The sequence below is a fragment of the Aedes aegypti genome, chromosome 3 (genome assembly GCF_002204515.2).
Source record: "Aedes aegypti strain LVP_AGWG chromosome 3, AaegL5.0 Primary Assembly, whole genome shotgun sequence".
Lineage (NCBI taxonomy): Eukaryota > Metazoa > Arthropoda > Insecta > Diptera > Culicidae > Aedes > Aedes aegypti.
Window position 1 is genome coordinate 281,596,076 of NC_035109.1, and position 21,289 is coordinate 281,617,364.

Below are 21,289 nucleotides of genomic sequence, written 5' to 3' on the forward strand. Positions count from 1 at the left end.
TTTTCGAATTTTCTATTTTTGTTCCTTGACATGATTTAAAGTTGTAAATACAGTAATACCTCGATATAACGTAACCTCGATTTAACGTAACCTCTTTATAACGTAACTCGATATAACGTAACTTTTACCTCGATATAACGTAACTTTTTTCAACTCCCTTTTATTTTTCATTTTTTTTATTATAAACATGAATTATTAACTACAATAAACATTCTTCAAGATTCAAACACCAACCATTACTTAATCAGAGCAACCCGCATAAACAAGAACTATATCAGTACAGTTTCCCGAAAGGTCCACAACAATTTGCAACAATATCTGAAACATTTTGGTTACAATGAAAAATAACAATATATCCACCATACCCGAAACGTTTTTAACAATTCGACAAACGGTAAATAGGAAAATCACAATGTGGGGAATAGGCGGTTAAGTTATGTAACCATTTGAAAACGTCGATTTTCTCGAACAAAATTTGTCATCAACAGTTTCCCAAAAGGTAGATATACTGTCCATTTTCTGGCAAAATTAATGTAAGCCAAATTGTTTTGATAAATTTTGAACCATATGTTTCTAAGGGAAATAAATAACGTATGCATAATTATTGGATTACGGTGCTTTATTGTATTTTTACCCTATCCCATACTGGTATGTAAGTGATCAACTATTTACTCAAATCATCATAGTTCCTTAAATAATTGACTTCAGTTGTACATTATTAAACCACAGGAATTTGCATTTAATTTTGCACTTTTTAAAGACTCGAATTAAAGAATTAAAATAGAAATTTAGATCCGCTACCAGCCCTGCGATGATTCAATTATAGTCAGGGTGTTCATAATGTATTCGAAGCGGGGCAGTTCCTGGAAGTACTTCTGGATGTTGTCCGTTGGCACCATCTCCGTTCCACACCAGCAAACCGTTGTCCATGTAGAGCCGGGTCATCTGATGCCGCTTCTTGGCTACTTTTTCGTTGTACAGTTTGGTGAATCCCTCCTCCATCCGGCAAGCGGCATCGATTTTGGTGCGCAGTTCCTACGGGGATTGGGTTTGAACCAAACATCCAACAGATTGGCGAAATAAATGTACTTACTGGGTCGATCGCAGTTGTCATTTTTTGATGTGAATTGCTGTTTTGTAAATATAATTTCAGTTTAACTCGACTGTTTTTCTTCGACGGCAATCCGACGGCGATTTTTTTTTTCTACACTCAACGCTAGATTGTCGCTCACAAATACCAACAAAATGTAACTATTTGTCGAACTGTTAAAATGTAGTTCAATATTGTCAAATGCAAATGTGTGAGTGTGTTGCACAAATTAAAACAAAAACAATTTGCCGAATGGTGGCGTAATGTTTTCACCATATCTTGCTTGAATCCATTCCCATATAATTTAACAATATCAGAGCAGTATCATATATTGTTACTGATAGGTATGGGTTAATCATACTGTTTGAAATGGTGAACAGCTTTGAAGTCCATATGGTTATACATAAAAGCAACTATTTCTGATACATTAACCGTACCCGTTACAAGATGTTTATTGTTCTTAAAGTAAGACAAACTGTATTTTGTTATGCGGGAATAGAGCAACAGAGTGTACTATCAACAGAATACAGTCATAAATCGATATCGAGTGAGATATAAACTCAATTGAAAAAAAAAAAAAACAACATTTTGTCATTGCTGTACATTTGTATACATCATTCTTTTTTTTTGTTCCATTTACGCTCCTTCTGGAGGCTAGCCTGCTACTCATTGCAATGTTCTATGAAAACATTGGAAATTATTGATTTAGACTTTGCATTAAAAAAGACTAGATCAAACTCGGATTGGACTTATGTGTTGACGGGCCACCCTGCCATTGCCAAACCATGTAACGTATATCTGATAATATTTTTTTCTTATACTGCATAAGGATATATTTGGCTAGTGCTTCAGGAGTTCTTAACAGATGTTCTTTGAAAGGTTTCTCAAACAAATTGATGTTTCTCCTGGAATTCCGTCACGGATTTCTCCATGCACTCATCCTAAACCCTTCTGATAGTCATGAATCAAACTTAAAACATTTTTTTTTTATATTTCCAACAGGGATCTCATTGAATTACATCAATGGATGGTTCAATTATTCCTCCAGGAATTTCTCCAGAATATATCCAAGATTTTTTTCTAAGTATTATGAATTTGTCCAATAGTTTTTTTTTTTCAATATATCTATAAAATCTACTGTGTTTCTTTACCAAGTAATTTCTCCAAGATATAAAGTGGACTTATCTGAGTCTAGAGATTCATAAATTATTCCAGCAATTTTTCATCAATTTTTGTAGCGGCCCTTTTAAGGAACAATCCAATAATTATTTTTGGAATGCTATAGAAGTTACTCCAAAAAATTGTACAGGTTTTTGTTTAAAAACCTGAAGAACAATCTTCTCGAAATATCTCCAGCAATTTCATTATGAGTTTCTGCAGATTTTTCTCCAAATATTTATAAAAGATCCATTCTTTGTACTACTTAAGTTTCTTCAAGGATTCTATGTGGAACGAAATCCTTCATTGATTCTATCAATAATTTCTTAACCCTTCAGTCGTCGCGCGGTTTGCCACCGTCAGAACCACCACGCGGATGCTGTGTACGTTAAGCGAGGTTTTTTCCCCACTGTTGTACAAAATACAACAGCGCGACGACTGAAGTGTTAATAAAGTTCACTTTTTTTTTAGTGGGTTGTCAATAGACCATTTCCGTCAAAAAATTGTATTTGCTCATGAGCTTTCTTTCAATTTACTAGACAAACTTCTCTAAGGAACCCATATGTTTTAAAGCTCCTAACTATTGAAAAACAATGAAAAACTGGCGGCACGACAGATCGCCCGACGGTCCCCTACAATTTATTTCTCTCCGATTTTCATCAGACCCCTTTTTCCCCTATGATTTTATCTCCACGTTGTGGTGAATTTTGATCAGCTGTTCCCGCTGTTCCTCTACGGTCTCCTCTCAAGCTTCTGGATTTACTCAGGTCGTGCAGATCATTGATGCGTGACACTAGTTCTCTCTTTTATTCTTTCGCTATTCTTATGCAGAGCAAATAGTGACGTCAGCCGGAAAATAAAAGAAAGAAATAGTGGCACGAGTCTATGATTTGCGCCACCTAAGTAAATTCAGAACATTGATCTCAACTTTGTTGATCTTCTGATTTGAATGCACTACTTTTTCATTTTTTGGTAATGGCGGTGACTGCAATCCCCTCATCCGTCCCGGAAACGACCTTGGTGCTGGTACTGGCCGTTTAAATATCTATATTAACAGGTTCAACACCGGAACCTTTATGTTAACTGCGTGCGCAGACATATTTCCCCGTTTTATTCCCAATACCCCAAGCAAGTGGAAACTGGAATCATCAGGACACGAAGAGAGCCGTCACGACGAAATTCTTCATGTCTTTCGCATAAAGTTGCTGTGGTGCTCCAGCTGAATAATTTCCGAAAAGAGTTCTACTCTCTCCTGGTTTTGCGGCCAGAGGAAAATTGGCGACTGATTTCACTGCATGGCAGCATATTGAAGGTTATTTGTTATGGTCGTTTCATTGTTGAAGAAGACCACTAATTTTTTTTCCAGCTACAATGATGGCCATTTTTAGTGGAGCGAGTTAATAGGCCTTTTCATGTGACAGATCCGTCTATGCATTTGTTTACATCGGTGGAGGACCGGTGCTAACACGGGCCTGTCATTTTCATAGAAGAACTGTCAAAGTGCTTCCCGCTCAGCTGATTTGAGACGTCATGTGAATAGGCCTATATTTTGTTTTCTGCTGGATTTGACATTTTGTTGGGTCTACAAACATCCAATGCAGGGATGTTGTATAAGTTTTGGAAAAGTCTCCACTTTCTATACCCACAGGGTTGAAACAGCTGTGCCGCATGACGAAATTCACCTCAAATTCCCAAATTTTCAAAAATTTGTAAGAAAATCAGGAGTGCATATAAAAAATATCTGAAAGTGTCAATAATCATTAAAAATAATTGCCTTTCGAAGAAAAACATAAAAATTGGGGGTAAGGTCTGACGAAAATGGTCTATTACTTGAAGTATTCGTCTAGGCATTTGTATACGGATTTTTTTTTTATTTTTTAAACTATATTCAGGATTTCGTCCGAAAACTGGTCAAGCTCTCCAGATCCCCAACAAAATTCTCCAAGAATACTGCCGAACGTATTGATTCAGAAACTTTTCATGGAAAATTCGTTAAGAATATTTCTTGTTTTTAATGACATTTGCTAGTGATTTTTTCATGAAATCTCTTCAAAGGATTTGTTTTTAGAATTACGAGTTCCTCATAACAATTTGTTTGAAGTTTTATAATGACTTACTACAAATGTTCATGGACTGCTCAACATTATTTTTTTATGATATCAGAAAGATCTCATCATGAATTTCATTTAGAATTTCTGAGTGTTCAAGGATTCCTCCAGAGATTTTTGTGCAATACATTTCTTTAAGGATTACTGCGATAGAGACGTAAAAATGAAAAATTGAAAAAAAAAACATAAACACAGAAAAATATCGAAAAAATATGTGAGAATATTGAAAATGCCTGCTATTTCAACAACATCAATTTTAGATCCATTTTCTTATCAAACGATACATGTTGAACGAAATTTGAAAAAAAAAATATTTTGCTTCGATATAACGTAACCTCGATATAACGTAACGAAAATAAAAATCGAGTTACGTTATATCGAGGTATTACTGTATTAACATGTTACCATTTTACTAATAAATTACAATTAAAAGCGCATCCAGATACGAATAGAATGCACAGCTTCCGAAGTTAGATATCTCGCATATGTTCGGAGAAAAATCCAACTTCAGAATCCATTTCTAATTCTTTACCGTACCGACAATAGGCCTATTCACATGACGTTCTAAATCAGCTGATCGGGAAGCACTTTGACAGTACTTCTATGGAAATGACAGCCTCGTGTTTGTGCCGGTCCTCCACCGATGTGAACAAATGCATAAGCGGACCTGTCACATGAAAAGGCCTATATCAGATCGTTTGATCCCTACCAGAAAGCGAGCTTGATTGTGGCGGCCATTAACGCTCATAAAAAAGCTGGATATTTTGGCGTTTTGGTGTCTCCTGCGCGACCATGCCTGGACATCAGGAATAATCGCGCAGAAGATATCAAAACTATTTGAAGTAGCTGCGATGATCTTCAAACATTTTTAGAAGTTTTCAAGATAGCCGATAATGGCCCGAATAGCAAAATACAGTTTGTCTTACTATAAGAACAATAAACATCTTGTAACGGGTACGGTTAATGTATCAGAAATAGTTGCTTTTATGTATAACCATATGGACTTCAAAGCTGTTCACTATTTCAAACAGTATGATTAATCCATACCTATCAGTAACAATATATGATACTGCACTGATATTGTTAAATTATATGGGAATGGATTCAAGCAAGATATGGTGGAAACATTACGCCACCATTCGGCAAATTGTTTTTGTTTTAATTTGTGCAACACACTCACACATTTGCATTTGACAATATTGAACTACATTTAAACAGTTCGACAAACAGTTACATTTTGTTGGTATTTGTGAGCGACAATCTAGCGTTGAGTGTAGAAAAAAATTGTCGTCGGATTGCCGTCGAAGGAAAACAGTCGAGTTAAGCTGAAATTATATTTACAAAACAACAATTCACATCAAAAAATAACAACTGCAATCGACCTAGTAAGTACATTTCATTCGCCAATCTGTTAGATGTTTCGTTCAAACCCAATCCCCGTAGGAACTGTGCACCAAAATCGACACCACTTGCCGGACGGCAGAGGAATTCACCAAACTGCACTACGAAAGCGTAGACAAGAAGCGGCATCAGATGGCCCGGCTCTAAATGTACAACGGTTTGTTGGTGTGGTACGGAAATGACGCCAACGGGAAGGACAACATCCAGAAGTACTTCCAGGAACTGCCAATTCCGAACACATTATAAACACCCTGGACGCTCAACCGATCATTGACGCTGTGTCCTCGCAGCTGACGTTCATCATCCAGGTTCCGGGAACGGTCAACTTCCAGGACAATCCCACCGAACGCTTCCAGAAGATTACAGCCCAGGACGACAAGTGGAAGTTTGCGAGCGATTGCTTCCGGTTGCAAGATGCTATCTTTTAAGGGAATAGATCAATACATGGATGCTTTATATTGATCTATTCCCTTAAAAGATAGCATCCTGTAACAGGAAGCAATCGCTAGCAATCTTCCACTTGTCGCACTGAGCTGGGAAGGCGATATTCCGTGGGTTTCAGAATAAGTGTTAGAATATCCTTGAGGTGTAATTGAATCATCGCAGGGCTGGTAGCGGGTCTTGTTTTCTATTTTAATGATGGTTAGATAAATTACTCTAGAATTTTCTCCTGGAAACGCTACTACCTCCTGTAATTGGCTACTGGAAACTAAACTTAAACAATCAAGCTGATGCCTCTGGAGTTCAAGCTACAGAAAGGGTTTTAATGTTAGACGGATACTGATGTGAATCTGAAAATATAACGAAAATGTGAACTCGTAACTGTAAAAATGTTTAAAAAAAAAACAACTATTAAAGGAGGATAGGGACTGGAACAATCAGTTTTTGCATTGATTTTATAATTGTATCTATGATAAAAAAAAACTATGAAAACGATGAATACTTGTATTTCATTAACGTACAACTGAAGTCAGTTATGTATGGGACTATGATGATATGAGTAAATAATTGATTAAGTTGAAGCATGTGTTTCATTATTTTTCATTTATTGAATTCAATTCAAATATTTGATTCTTATGGTATAACACTTACATAACAGTATAGGATAGGGTAAAAATACAATAAAGCACCGTAAACCAATAATTATGCATACGTTCTTTATTTCCTTCAGAATCATATGGTTCAAATGTTTCGAAACTATTTGGCTTACATTAATTTTTCCGAAAAAATGAACAGTATATCTACCTTTTGGAAAACTGTTGATGCGAAATTTTGTTCGAGAAAATCGACGTTTTTATACGGTTACATAACTTAACCGCCCATTCCCCACATTGTGATTTTCCTATTTACCGTTTTTCGAACTGTTAAAAACGTTTCGGGTATGGTGGATATATTGTTATTTTTCATTGTAACCAAAATCTTTCAGATATTGTTGCAAATGGTTGAGGACCTTTTGGGAAACTGTACTGATATAGTTCTTGTTTATGCGGGGGGTTTATTCATATATTTCATAACGCTGAAAATGGCCACACATACCCACTCCCTCGTAACACTTTTTGTATGAATATTCTACAAATTTTGTATGAGACGTAACAACATGAGGACACCCACCCACATTTGTGAATAAGCCCTTAATAATGCGCAATATTATTATTATTCACCAATTTCGATTTCGTTTTGTCCCACAGTGAAAATTTCTAGAAAGATTCGCGAATCAGGCGAAACTGGCAAAATGTACACAATTTAAGAAAATATAGCGTTGGAATAGGGTCCAAAAGGCCTGTCCCAATTTTAATGCCAAACGCTTAAGTTTAGGCCAAAAACACATGTTTACTCAATTTTTAAATGTTTTTCTTTTGTTTAAGTCCAAAAAACGTTTTTTTTAGATTTTGGCACACTTCTTGGCTTAAACTCAAATTTTGGGTGTATTTTGCTTTCCGTGTCCCTTCCGAAATGTCAGATAGGAACAACCCCAGTGTTAAAACTAAAAGCCCTGTGGTGTTTTTGTCGATTAAGCGAACGTCAAACATGATCTTTAGTGTCAAGGTTCATTTATGGACCCAATTTTTGAATTAAAGTTTAAATATGATGTAGCCGTTATTTGAGCGGGAAAAATTGCTGAAGTATTTGCGATAACATGCTCTTTCGTGTCATCAAATAAAAACAATATTTCAATAAACATTTTAGGACCCAATTGTAGCTCGATTGTCTATTCACTGCACTTGAACTTTTCCCGTATCGATAATTTAACTGTTCAAAAAACGCAAATTTGTAGAAGACGAAACTTCACCTCATGCCACATCACACACTTTATTGATTACGCCTGTGTTTTTGTTTATCAAAGTGATGGGCGCATCTGAAATCGAAATCAAAACACGGCGAGAGTAAACGGCGACACTGCAAACAAAAAATAAACAAGGCGTACATGGCGGGCTTAATTGAAACCAGAATGTAAACACGGCGCAAAAGTAATAGGCGACACTGAAAATAATATCGATTACAAGCTCATAACATTGGGCGATACTGGCATCCTTGAGTGCGTTTATGGCGAAACCTTATAATATTTTTTTAGTACGAAATAGCTAGGGAAATTGTAGGAGATGTGTGTGGTATTGATGAGGATTTTAAAACTAGGTTTATGAAATGTGTATTAAAGTGGAAAGGTTAAAGTTTGAGTATATTTTCTCCAATTGGGATTAAAAATTGCACATGAGAATTTCATTGGTTATTTTCTCATTGTTATTGATTTGTCAGATAGGCCCTTATCGCGAATCCCTCTCGATTTCCAATCATATTTTTAGAGCAAGCGCACATTCACCGTTTGCTATAAAATGTCATCGAGCTCGCGAGCGCGCTGACTCTTGCTCCAGTCTCCCTTATATTTTTGACAGCTCGCACAAAGTTTGGGTACGCATCACGCATCCTGTTCGAGTCTGTCCAGGAGAATTTGAGATTTTCGCAACATTTTGTGGACTTTTTGCCGTAAAATGGTGAACAAAACGGAAACAAACGATCGCGAGGTTAGTGACAAGAAACGCAGAAAGACGTCAGTAAACGAGTCATCACCGACAAAGCTTTCCCGGGAGGATCTGTACGCGGTAAGTATTGGTGTCGTGTTTGTTTACACCGCTTTTCTATTTTTATTTTCCACGATAGAGCACAATCGCCTTCGAGGAACAAGAAGCCAGTAAGCGTCCACCGGAAGCAGATGCCCAGTTATTCTACGGAACGTGCGATGAACTGAAGAAGCTGTTTGACGAAATAGCCACCTTGAAAAAGGATAACTCCGACGAGGCCAAGGCAGCAATCGCAGAGAAAAGAATCGAAGGTTCTTTGGCGTTCGTTGCCCTGAAAAAGCTAAACCGGCTGGACAAGGTCCGGATTCGTGATGGCCGAGAAGCGCTGCATAAAGAGAAACTACGTGTCGATAGCAACCGGTTGCAGCTGCAGAACTTGCTTTATGAGGCTGACCATCTGAAGAAGGAGGTTCAACGGTGCTATCTGTTCAAGAGCCAGGACGAGGAAATCGAGCTGGTTCCGGTGGATGAATTTTACGATAAGGCACCGGAAACGATCTCACGCCCTGAGAAGACCAAGGATGACGACCATGCCCGGCGATTGGCTCGATTGGAGTGGGAACTTCAACAGCGAAAGGAACTGGATGCCCACTGCAAAGAGTTGCAAGCTTCGAAGGCAAAAATTGCCGACGAAATTGTGTCGAAAACGGAACGGCTGGATTCTCTGGCACCGCGCTTGAAGGATTTGCTGGCAGCGACAAGACCGCTGCAGGAAGCACTCGATATGCCAATCGAAAAGGGGTGGGAAATCCAGAAAACGGTCCGTCTGCTGGTGCAGCCTCTATATATGTTGTACGCAAATGTTACGGCTTATGGAGAGGCGTGTGGTAAGTGTAAACGTTATCATTGCAGTGCTGGGAGCAGATCTCTTTTTAGTAACTGGGTCTCTATTTTAATGCAAGTTTCTAGAAAGTCTATTTTCAATGGAAAGTCTTAACAGATTCTATTATAACAAAAACGTCTCTTAAGTCACATTTTTCCCCTGTTTTGCTTGCTATGAATCCAGATGCCTTCCTTAGCCGTGTGGTTAGAGTCCGTGGCTATAAAGCAAAGCCATGCTGAAGGTGTCTGGGTTCGATTCCCGGTCGGTCCAGGATCTTTTCGTAATGGAAATTTCCTTGACTTCCCTGGGCATAGAGTATGATCGTACTTGCCCCACACGATATACGAATGCGAAAATGGTTCATAGAACACAAAGCTAAGAAGGTTCTGTTCCAATGAGGACGTAATGCCAAGAAAAAGAAGAAGAATTTGTGAGAAAGAGCAGGGTGTAAAAGAATAGTTAATGGAGAAGAATTGCAATTCAAAAATAATTTGGCATTACAGTCACTTCGTTAATTATTAAAAGTGTTCTTAGAGAAACTTCTGGACTGATTTTATGACGAATTTGCCCTCCGGGTTACTATTTGGTCTCTTTTCGATCTCTCTTTGTTTCTTGTTTTGGCCTCTTTTTCAAGCTAAAGTTCCTTTTTCAAGATACTCAGCCGCTACCTGTTCTGCCATCGGTGTTCCATTACGTTTCAATACATTTCTTAATGATTACAGATCCGCTGCTGACCACATCCGTCCAGGGTGACGAGGAAGAAGCTCGACAGATAGAGATAACCGGCAACATCGATTGTGAGTCCGATGACGATGCGGACAACGAGCGTGAAACGAGAGGAAGTTACAACCGTCGCAAGTCCAGCAAACAGCAAGATCCGATGAGACAGAAGCGTAAAGCTTTGGTCAAGCCACATCCGCTGAGCGTTACCATCACTATTAAGAGCAAAGAGGGAAAGCAATCGTTGGCTTTGACTTTCCAGTACGTCCCAACAGCGGGATTTGTTACGGTAAATTGTTCATTGGTCGATTTCGAAGTCAGTGGAGTAGCAGCAGGAGATGTTATGTCGCAGGAGAACATCTTGAATGAGCTGTTCCAAGATGACAATGGCGAGGGTAGCCCAAACCCGAAAACCAAGTTCCAAATCCAAGAGGTTGGAATCGGTATGGACAAATTCATATCGATGATGAAGGAAAAAGATCTTGGTAAGCCATACAAATGGGCTCAGGAACTGTGCGGAATCGAATTCGTTGATTCCGGTGAGAAATTCCTCGCGGACAGCGACAAATGGCATAAATCAATTCCGACCATAATCAAGGCCATTCGTACCCGCTGGGAGGCACGACTTAGACTATATCAGCAGGTTCATGAATTGGAAACTGGCAACGTGGATACGACCATCAACATGGAGCACAACAATCCGATTCGTATCTCCAGTACCTTGGTTCAGTGGACTGCACTGTCCTATGCGGAATACGTGGCTTCGAATGTCACTGGAAAGTTTGTCGACCACAGCAGCTCTGCCGGAAATGACCTCTATTTCAGGGCGATCATCACACGTGGATCAGCAAAGCTAGAGTGTTACATTTGCATTCCATGTGACTTCCCTGAGAGTACCCCACTATGGTCGCTTTCCTTGAACTGGAATGGAAAACATTCAGCGGGTGATTGTGCTGCGGTCAGGGTAGGTTTTAATTTTGTTATTGCCTAGCTATTTCAGTCGATAACTCACTTATCCTTCAAAAACATTCTCAGGACATGGAATACTGGACCAACAGTTTGCAGGCGCCGAAGCATCCAAAGTCCATTCTATCGTTGCAGCTGAAGCGAGCAATGTCCTGCTTGGACATCTACCTGGAAACCGAAGGACCCTCCTACACTCCGGCAGAGTTCACCCAGGACAAAACCTACCTGAAGCCTTTCCGTGGACGGGCCCGTTCCCGTCCGTTCCGTATTGCGTCCAACGGAAGCAGCTCTGTTTTCACGCAAATTTAAATGTGTGTAAATGATTAGTATTGAAATGTGAAAAAAGTTCTCCCCTGAAACGAATCATTAAATTTTCCAATTACCTATTCCTAATTTTAGATTTTCTTTAGCCGTAACCCGATAAGTCAAGTTCTTGAACATTGGTCTACCGTTGGAAAGCCTGAATAACCCTGAATTGAAACGGTTGGTACGGTTGTCCCCGTTTCTTCCTTTCTTGAATTGAAAAATTTTTGTCCATTAGTTCATTCATGCGTGAATAACCTAATAGTCATGATTTTATTCAATTTTCTTCAAACCCAAAGTCTGCACAGTGGGCCTGGCCATTTTAATGTTTGTATCATATCGTTGATATTCTGCAAATATTAATACTGACAAGAAAATACCTGAATATATTATTAGGTATTTCCAGGATGCTTTTCAATATTGGCTGTGCAAGCGCTTAGATTAGATTAGATTGGTCTACCGTTGGAAAGCCGCATTAAAAAAGTTATTCCCATCTCCAAAACAGATCATGTTTCGTATCAAACATATCTTTCGATGGCTTGTTGTTCACAATTCGTTGAATTTGTCATGCGATTTCTCAAAAGCAGTTTTTTCGTTCACAATCAACGGAATTCACAGTATTTTCCAACCGAAACACAGTGAACACATTTTCATCGAATAATTTTTAGTTTTGAACAGAAAAACTGCTTTTGAAGTTTTGATGATTACGATGACGGAGCGTCCAGAAGTTACTCAACGATTTTGTCTAGTAATACATAAAAAAAGCTAAGCAATTTAGAAAGTTTACAGGGACTACTTTTTGAAATTCCCTAAGATATTCTCTAGAATTCGAACAAAAATTCTTACAAAAAAACTAAAGATATTTCTCAAGAAATTACTTTAGGCAGTGTATTTTAAGTTGGGATTTTTCAAGTTTTTCCTTCAAGGCAGCTTCCAGAAATTCCGTAATGAATTGTTCTAAAGATTTCATTGTACGCCACATGATATACTAATGCGAAAATGGTAACTTTGACAAAGAAAGCTCTCGGTTAATAACTGTGGAAATGCTCATAAGAACACTGAGCTGAGTAGCAGGCTCGGTTCCAGTGAGGACATAATGCCAGGAATAAGAAGAAGGGATTCATACAAAAACTCATCGAGGAATAATGACAAGGATTTCTCTACAAATTTCTGAACGGATTATCACAAGAATTACTCCAGGCATTCCTCCACAAGTGATTTTACCCTAAATTATTTTTAAATATTTCTCTATTGATTCTAAAAACTACTTCAATGTTTTTTTCTCTAATACATACTTAGTTCGGGAATTTCTCTAAAGTCTAAATGTTCGTAAATTATCCATAAATTCAATCAGAGGGTTTTCTATGAATTACTCATCAAGTATTCTTGGTGTTTTTCTCCAGGTTTCAGGTACCTTCAGGAATTTTGTTCAGAATTACTGCAGAGATTGCTATAAAACTCCTTCAGCGATATAAAGAAGTTTTTTTTTTGAAAATTTTCCAAGCATTATTATTTATTACTTCAAGAATTTCCTCCACAGATTTCCATGAATTACCTCAATAACCTCATGAAAAGCTCTAATGATATTTTCTAGTATTCCTTTATTCTTTATTCCTTTTGAGGATTTTTTTTTTCAGAAAATCTTCCAGTAATTCCATAGGCGTAAACAGACATCAGGCTTTAGGGGGCTACGATCTCTTCTCATTAGAGGTAGAAGTCGTGAAGGATTTACCGAATTTACTATGCTTGTTTCGATAATATTTTTTTTGCAATTTCTCATCGTAATAGGCTGTTTTTCATCACGCCAATCTGTCATGAAACGGCCTACTTTCCTGCATTGAAGTATGCAGTGCGGGAATAGTCATTACGCAACTGAAACCAGTGCTGTAATTATTCATTACGCAACGCTTTCTCATTACGCAACTGTTTTGAGTTGCGTAATGAATCATTACACAACAATTTTTCAGAAATTGTAAAATGATGGTGAATGCATTCCGATATAATTTTTGATACCCTCAAGTGGTCTTCTACGAAATTGCAAAATATGTTGTACGTAACTCGTTGCAGAACTCGATTTTACAGCACTAGTCGTAATCAATCGTGGGCAAGCCTCGTAGGATAAATTTACGACTCGTGCTGTAAATTGATATTTGATAATTCATTCTGCAACTTATTACGTAAACTAGTACCATCAGTGCACCAGTATCCGCTCATGCCCCTATTTCCGCTCACTAGTGTAAAACATTATTTTTCGTGTCAAAAACTAACATTTTTCGCACGGATATATTCTAGCAATATTAACAACTTTCAAATGAAGTCATCTGACATTATTTTCATTTATTTGTTTATTTGTTTATTTGTTTATTATTGTAACTCATCGGACTTATTAGTCTAAATGATAATAAAAGGAGCAATTAAGATAACTAACAATACATTATCATTAACATTCAAAAAGTGAGAATCACACTAGTCGTAATCGCATAATACGGTTGACAAAACGTTTAGCAGGTTCACCGAACTCATATTCCTCTTCCACAATTGAAAAGGTCCTTAACATTGCAGAAAAAGGCTCGTTGTAACCGAAAGTGGTGCGATGAAATCGATGTTGGATCACAGCTGTGTTGCGAGTCCATCTGGAGGCACGAAAATCGATTCGGGATAGCAACCCTGGAGTGTTCAGTTCGTTACTGATAATTTTAGCTGCAGTGGAAATCTGTGCAATATTACGCCGACGTTCCAACGTGTCCAGATTGAGTAATTGGCACCTATCTGGATAGGGAGGTAGGTTTACAGGGTCACGCCATGGTAAACTTCTCAGCGCAAACCGTATGAACCGTTTTTGAACCCTCTCAATTCTCAAGTTCCAAGTGAGTTGGTGAGGAGTCCAAACAACCGAGGCAGTCTCTAAAATTGGGCGGACAAGGGCACAATACAATGACTTAAGACAGTAGGGATCCGTGAAGTTTTGCGCAATTTTAGAAATAAACCCAAGCTGGCGATTTGCCTTGGCAATGATTTCCGTCATGTGGGGTATGAAGGTCAGCTTAGTGTCCAATTGAACACCAAGGTCGCATACTTGATCTACTCTGTTCAGTAGTATACCATCGATTTTGTAGTCAAAGATGATAGGGCGTTCAATTCGATGGAAAGTCATTGCAGAGCATTTTGTGATGCTTATCGTCAGTCGATTTCTTCGGCACCAATTTACAAATCGACCTAAGAGGGCTTGCAAGTGATGACAATCCTCAATTGTTCGAACTGAGACGTAGATTTTTGCATCATCCGCAAATATGGATTTACAATTTGGTCCAAGGAGCAACGCAGCATCATTAATATACAGAGAGAATAGTAAGGGACCTAGATTACTTCCCTGTGGCACACCCGACTTATTAGTAAACGCATTTGAAAGCTCATTACCGAACTGCACACGCAGCGTTCTTCCAACCAGATACGAGCGCAGCCAACAAACTAGCCTTTCGGAGGCACCTAATTTCAGGAGTTTGCGAAGAAGTATCTCATGGTCAATTCGATCGAATGCGGCTTTCAGATCTGTGTAGATAACATCAACTTGTGCCTTGCTCTCCATTTGGTTCGCACAGATGGTTGTGAACTCAAGTAGATTAGTCGTTACCGATCTCCCGGGCATGAAACCGTGCTGATCAGTTGAAATGTAGTTCATCGTTTGGTTACTCAGGAAATTTCCAACAATAATCTCGAACAGTTTGGATCCTGCAGACAAGCTCGTAATTCCTCGATAATTCCTTACGTCGTGACGATCACCTTTCTTGTGTACTGGAAACATAAAAGATTGTTTCCAAATTCCTGGGAACACTCGCTGATCAAATGACTTGTTGAAAATCCGGCACAGTGGCTGGGCAATGGCATCGCAGCATCGTACGTAGACAATGGCAGGAATTTTGTCCGGTCCAGGAGTAAACGAGTTTTTCAGCTTTTTAGTTGCAGAGATTACCATCTCAGGAGTAACCCTGAATGAATCCAGGTCGACGATGTTCATTGGAACAGCAGAAATTGAAGCGCCAACCTCATCTTCCGTTGAAGGACAATCAGCAAAAACGGATGAAAAGTGTGTGGCAAACAACTCACAAGCAGAGGCATTCGTATTTGCGTTGGAGTGGTCAAGATACACGTTGGAGGGTATGCTAGGATTTTTCCTTTTCGAATTAACGAACTTCCAGAACTCTCTTGGATTGCTTCGTAAACTAAACTGGATGCGTTGCACATATGAGCGATAAAGAGTCGAGTTAAGCTTGCGATAGGCTTGGCTAGCGATATTGAAATTTCGTTTGTTGGCATAGTTGCGATTGCAACGCAGTTTCCGTTGACATGAGTTCTTTTTACGACGTAAATCGCGCAGTAACGGAGTGCTCCACGCAGGTGAGACAGGCTTGCGTTTTGAGGGAACATTCGTATCTAACCATTCAGTTATTACGTTGCAAAAAACAGTTGTCATATCGTCGATTTCCAAATTATTCAGCCGGGAATCCCAGTCAAATCCTTCGAGAAATGATTGTAAGGCATCGAAATCAATCCTTCGATAGTTCAGCATATGAGAACGGTGGTTAGAGGTACTGTTTCGTAGTGGAGTGCATTCAGCAGTAGGAATTGAAATAACAAGTGGTGGGTGGTGATTGTCAACACGGAGTAAGGGTGTGACCGATTCATCAACTGTGAGGCGAAGATTATCGGACCCAAAAACAAGATCCAGAGTACGACCGAGCTGATTCGTAATCGAGTTGTACTGATGCATATTTAAGAAATTCATTCCATCAATCAGTGCGGAGCTAGAGGGAGTAATCTGGGATTCAGAAACAGCGGTTTCCTCTTCCTGTCGTAGCCATTTTAGGGCCCTAATTTATAAGTTGAGTCGATCAAAATGACTCGACTGGAGTCACTGTCGACCATAAATATCGCTCGACATGGCTCTGTCACCCGACTTTTTCGACAGTTGTCACTCTATGTGACTGGATTATTATGGCAGTCGACGGGTGACATCTGAAATATGCATGCTTACTTTGATCGCCAGTGATTACAGGCGAGTCACATGAATCTGATCGATTTACAAAATAGACCCCTTAATCGGGGTTGGTTGTACACGGTAAAAAATCAGCACGTTCGATTGAATAGATTGATCACTTGACTCAATTCAAAACACCAATCACCTTGATTTGAAGAGTTTCAACTTTGGATTTGCTCTACTGTCTCTAGAATTAGACTCTGAAGTGAAAAGTCGTTGATTTTGAACATCATGTCTTTTGTATGAGAGCAGTCATTGACAGCTCGTTCTAGAAACTGATTGAGATCAATTCAATTCATTTCAACAGATGCGAGTTAGTGTCGAGGTAAGACACTAGACTTGCACTCCGAAGGTTGGTGGTTCAAATCTGGGTCAGGCGGACATGTTTATTTTAACTTTTTTTTATTTCAAATCAAAACATGCAACGTTGAATTCAAGTGCTGTTACCTAGATTTTGTCAAGATCCAACAGTAGTGCAAATCCAAGTGCAGAACTATTGATAGCATGGTGTCTATTTTTTACCGTGTAGTCTCCGCACTCAAGAACAGCACCATCGTCTTGTTGTAAATCGCATAGTTCTCGAATAGATGCAACGTGTGTTTCAATTACGTCAACCAATCTGCTTTTATCGGGGGGTATGTAAATGGCGCAAATGAATAGTTGCATTCCTTGCACAGTGCATGCTACGCAAATTTGCTCAAGATATCGACCATGGGAAATTTCGGCCAGTGCACTAGTATAACGCTTCGAAATAGCTATCAAAACTCCACCAAAACACGTCTTGACACTGTTGAGATCACTTCTTTATATTGAAAACACAAGACCTCGTGAGCGGTTATTGGATCACTAGGTATTTCTGTGTGTTCCAATAACCGCTCATGCAAAAAAAACCTAAAGAAATGTCGATTTTAGAATACAGCCTTCTTTATTGCAATAGTAGCTATGGTTTGACCATAAAACATATTAGGATAAATTACGAAATTCGAAATAATGCATTTTTAAGTAAGTTCGTCAAGTTTTTTTTTCAAATGCTTTTTATTATGCCGCTGATTACCTATGGACCGATGCACGCGTTCACTATTTGACGTTTTAGCGGTGCCGTGTTATTTACGTGACCATGGCAACAAGTGAATTCGGCACCGCTCAAACGTCAAATTAGTGAACTCGTGCATTGATCCATACTTGGAGCTACATTGTGACATAAAAATAGTATCGATCGACACATTAGTTATTTTATAATAAACATTTGAACACATAACTTCCCTTAAATGAGCGGAATCTTGTGCACTGATGGTAATTTGTGAACCGATTATAGAGCGCTGCATATGACGAGCCTAACCTCACTTATTTGACAGCTGCTGGTCCTGTTGTTTACGTTTCGGACTTAGTCGTTTTTTCCTTCATTTTTTTATCTTCGCATTTCTATCACCAGCATGCTGATGGTGACGATTTTCCACGGTAGAAAGATAGAATAATACGATCCGTGCACGGTAAAAAATCAGCACGTTCGATTGAATAGATTGATCACTTGACTCAATTCAAAACACCAATCACCTTGATTTGAAGAGTTTCAACTTTGGATTTGCTCTACTGTCTCTAGAATTAGACTCTGAAGTGAAAAGTCGTTGATTTTGAACATCATGTCTTTTGTATGAGAGCAGTCATTGACAGCTCGTTCTAGAAACTGATTGAGATCAATTCAATTCATTTCAACAGATGCGAGTTAGTGTCGAGGTAAGACACTAGACTTGCACTCCGAAGGTTGGTGGTTCAAATCTGGGTCAGGCGGACATGTTTATTTTAACTTTTTTTTATTTCAAATCAAAACATGCAACGTTGAATTCAAGTGCTGTTACCTAGATTTTGTCAAGATCCAACAGTAGTGCAAATCCAAGTGCAGAACTATTGATAGCATGGTGTCTATTTTTTACCGTGTGGGTATCTGCAGTGGATTTGACCTCTCCTCGCAGCAAACTTTCACGAAATTAAGAATGATTCGAAAAAAGTACTAAGTCCAAACTGTAAACAACAGGACCAGTACCTGTCAAAATTGATGCGTGACGTCACAGTGCAGTGGAGTATAGTGGCGCAATTCCACACCAGTGTTGCTCGCTGTCACCTGAGACGAGACTCGCGAAGACGGTCTTCTTTTTCTGTGTTTGCTGAGTTTTTTTCTTATTCCACTTTGTGTTTATACAAATTATACACATGCTGTTCAAAACCTCACATGAACCTCTCAGCAAAAATGATTGAGTTTGCATCACATCGAATCATAAATAGCCGTTTGAGTGAAATTTCACGTCAGCAAACGTAGCAGACATTAGAAATAATTAATCTTCTGCTTAGATTTATCTGCAACTTTGGAAAAACTGCTCCGCCGACTGAGGTTTTTAATAACAGTTTACTTTGAACACAATACTTTTCACTTTTTCAGCCATAAAAACGGTGGGCTGCATTTGACGTTTCGTGAGAGGGGAATCTGGGCTGCATATGACGTTGATATTTTTCCTCTTCGCGAGTCTATCTCAGGCTGTCACTATCAACGCTTAAAATGTGCTGATTTGTACAGGCCGACTGCGAATACCGTTGGGCAAATTTGACAGGAACATCGATGTTACAGAATCGACTCAAACCCGAGCAAAAGAAAATAACTACTGAATACCAAATTGAGGTATTCCATACCAGATAATTTCCAATACTTACAACCTGAATGAGGCATGAATGAGCCCTGCATAAGAGGTAAAATACCTCAAATAATACTTTCTGCATATTCTACAAATACCAAGCTGATAATTAGATCAGGTATTGTAATACCTAAATAATACATGATGGATTTTCATATAAAAGTGATTTTTTTCAATAACAGTTTAATACCTCCAGCAGTCCTCAATACCTATCGAATACCAAAATGAAGTATTTCTAATTGTTTTAAACATTTTTTTTAAATACCATTAAAATACTAAAATGAGGTATTGACAACTGAACAATACCTAATTATACAGCTTCATTTTTTACCGCCAAAAAAATATTCAAATCGCGATAACTTTTTTGTTTCTCGATATTTTTGAACCATTTTTTCACAAGATCTCAAAAAACTTTTCTAGTTTAAGAATCCGTGTCGATATTAATCATTGATGATCTAGTTTTGAAGATATTCCGATGTTCCTTGGGGAATTGACATTCTACATATAAAATTTCTTTGGTGCTTATTTTGTTTTTGGTTAATTTATCAAATTAATAAAATGTGAACTATACAATGCCAGGTAATAAGGAGCTACTCTGGAAAAATCATACAAATCGGCTCAGTCTTCTTGTAGAAATTTAATAATTACGATATGAGGGTTTTTAGAGTTTTCAAGAACGTTATTCCAGCGTGGTACCAGAAACATAAATGCTCATTACTCAAAATCGGCTGCACCAAATTGCTTCATATTTTCACAACATACTCGGATTAATGTATCATTCCGTGGAGTGAATATCCGAATACGATAAAAATTCTGTAGTCTGAGATAATTACGTGGGTTATTGCTACGCGTCTGTCCCCCAAGGAGTTTTTAAATATCTCCGGATCCCGATGATCAATGATCAATATCGACACATATTCTTGAACTAGAAGAGTTTTTTGAGGGCTTGCGAAAAAATGGTGCAAAAATATCGAGAAACAAAGAAGTTATCGCGATTTGAATATTTATTTAGAGGTGAAAAATGAATCTAAGGTTATTTAAACGTAAATTTATTGGGATAGATAATGATCAGATTTGTTTTTGACCAACGTAGACCTTGCTGCAGTGGGAACAGCTGATTTTGTAATGTTGGATGGATGGATGGATGTGGCGGAGAGTCTGGAAATTTGCAACAGGTACCTACGACGCTACTCAACAGAGACAACGGCAACGGCAATACATGGCTATTCAACTTCCCAGACAACCAGAAGTCGCATAACAGTTTACGAACAAAGTCGTTTACTCATACAAATTGAATCACATCCGCACTAAATGTTGGTTGAAATCGTTTCATCGATGAGTTTCCTCGCATAAAACGCTATTTTACGAGTTCATATGTACATTTCGTTTCGTCCCGTATACTCGTACAAAGTAATTCGGATCAATCCGTAGCAGCTGTCAAATAAATTTTGTTATCATAAATTAAGTCGCATAAGAGTATAGATTAGTTCGCAATAAAATCTACACACTCGCATTGAATGCTTTGTTTCATCATATAAAATATGCACGTATATCGCCTCCACTTTTGTATGTATAAGGCCTTTTCACGACATCTTATACGTGAAACATTGCACATATAAGCATCGCATAACGCAAAAGATGTTTTCATTATACGTGCATTCTGGTTGTTTGGGTTGGTACCTACTAATCGTTCCCGTGATGTACCTTTCAGCATTTAAAGTTTCAACAAAAAAGGGATGGAATGTACCTAAAGGCTCATAAATTTTTAAGTTTATAAAAAATGGGTAGGGAATTACGCTTATACCTAGTTTTAATATATAATGGTTTTATATATACAATGGTTTTTCTTCAAGTCGAGTCTAGTACACGACACTAAAGACGGCCAACTCTAGGAATTAAATGGTAAAGTACTAAATTCGGTTAT

The 21,289-nt window shown here is 38.4% G+C and overlaps 2 protein-coding genes and 1 pseudogene across 2 annotated transcripts; 2 read left to right on the top strand and 1 right to left on the bottom strand.

Moving 5' to 3' along the window:
• Positions 1-598: 598 nt before the first annotated feature.
• LOC110678393 (NTF2-related export protein 2-like) lies at positions 599-1,582 on the bottom strand. The gene is made up of 2 exons (XM_021851216.1): positions 1,094-1,582; positions 599-1,035 (listed from the first exon to the last, which is right to left on the bottom strand). The coding sequence occupies exons 1-2, from the start codon at positions 1,112-1,114 to the stop codon at positions 817-819; spliced, it is 240 nt and encodes a 79-aa protein (XP_021706908.1). The 5' UTR covers positions 1,115-1,582; the 3' UTR covers positions 599-816.
• A 1,641-nt stretch (positions 1,583-3,223) lies between these two features.
• Positions 3,224-6,779, top strand: LOC5575083 (annotated as a pseudogene).
• Positions 6,780-8,626: 1,847 nt separating this feature from the next.
• Positions 8,627-11,736, top strand: LOC5575084 (THO complex subunit 5 homolog B). Its single transcript, XM_001661752.2, has 4 exons — positions 8,627-8,855; positions 8,914-9,661; positions 10,380-11,341; positions 11,413-11,736. The coding sequence occupies exons 1-4, from the start codon at positions 8,745-8,747 to the stop codon at positions 11,650-11,652; spliced, it is 2,061 nt and encodes a 686-aa protein (XP_001661802.1). The 5' UTR covers positions 8,627-8,744; the 3' UTR covers positions 11,653-11,736.
• The last annotated feature ends 9,553 nt before the right edge of the window (positions 11,737-21,289 follow it).

Excerpts from the sequence above, each read along its gene's own strand:
- LOC5575084 (XM_001661752.2), top strand. The coding sequence starts at position 8,745 with ATGGTGAACAAAACGGAAACAAACGATCGCGAGGTTAGTGACAAGAAA. Across the intron at positions 8,856-8,913 it reads CCCGGGAGGATCTGTACGCG|AGCACAATCGCCTTCGAGGA; the intron begins GTAAGTATTGGT and ends TTTCCACGATAG. Across the intron at positions 9,662-10,379 it reads GGCTTATGGAGAGGCGTGTG|ATCCGCTGCTGACCACATCC; the intron begins GTAAGTGTAAAC and ends TAATGATTACAG.
- LOC110678393 (XM_021851216.1), bottom strand. The coding sequence starts at position 1,114 with ATGACAACTGCGATCGACCCA. Across the intron at positions 1,036-1,093 it reads TGACAACTGCGATCGACCCA|GAACTGCGCACCAAAATCGA; the intron begins GTAAGTACATTT and ends CAATCCCCGTAG.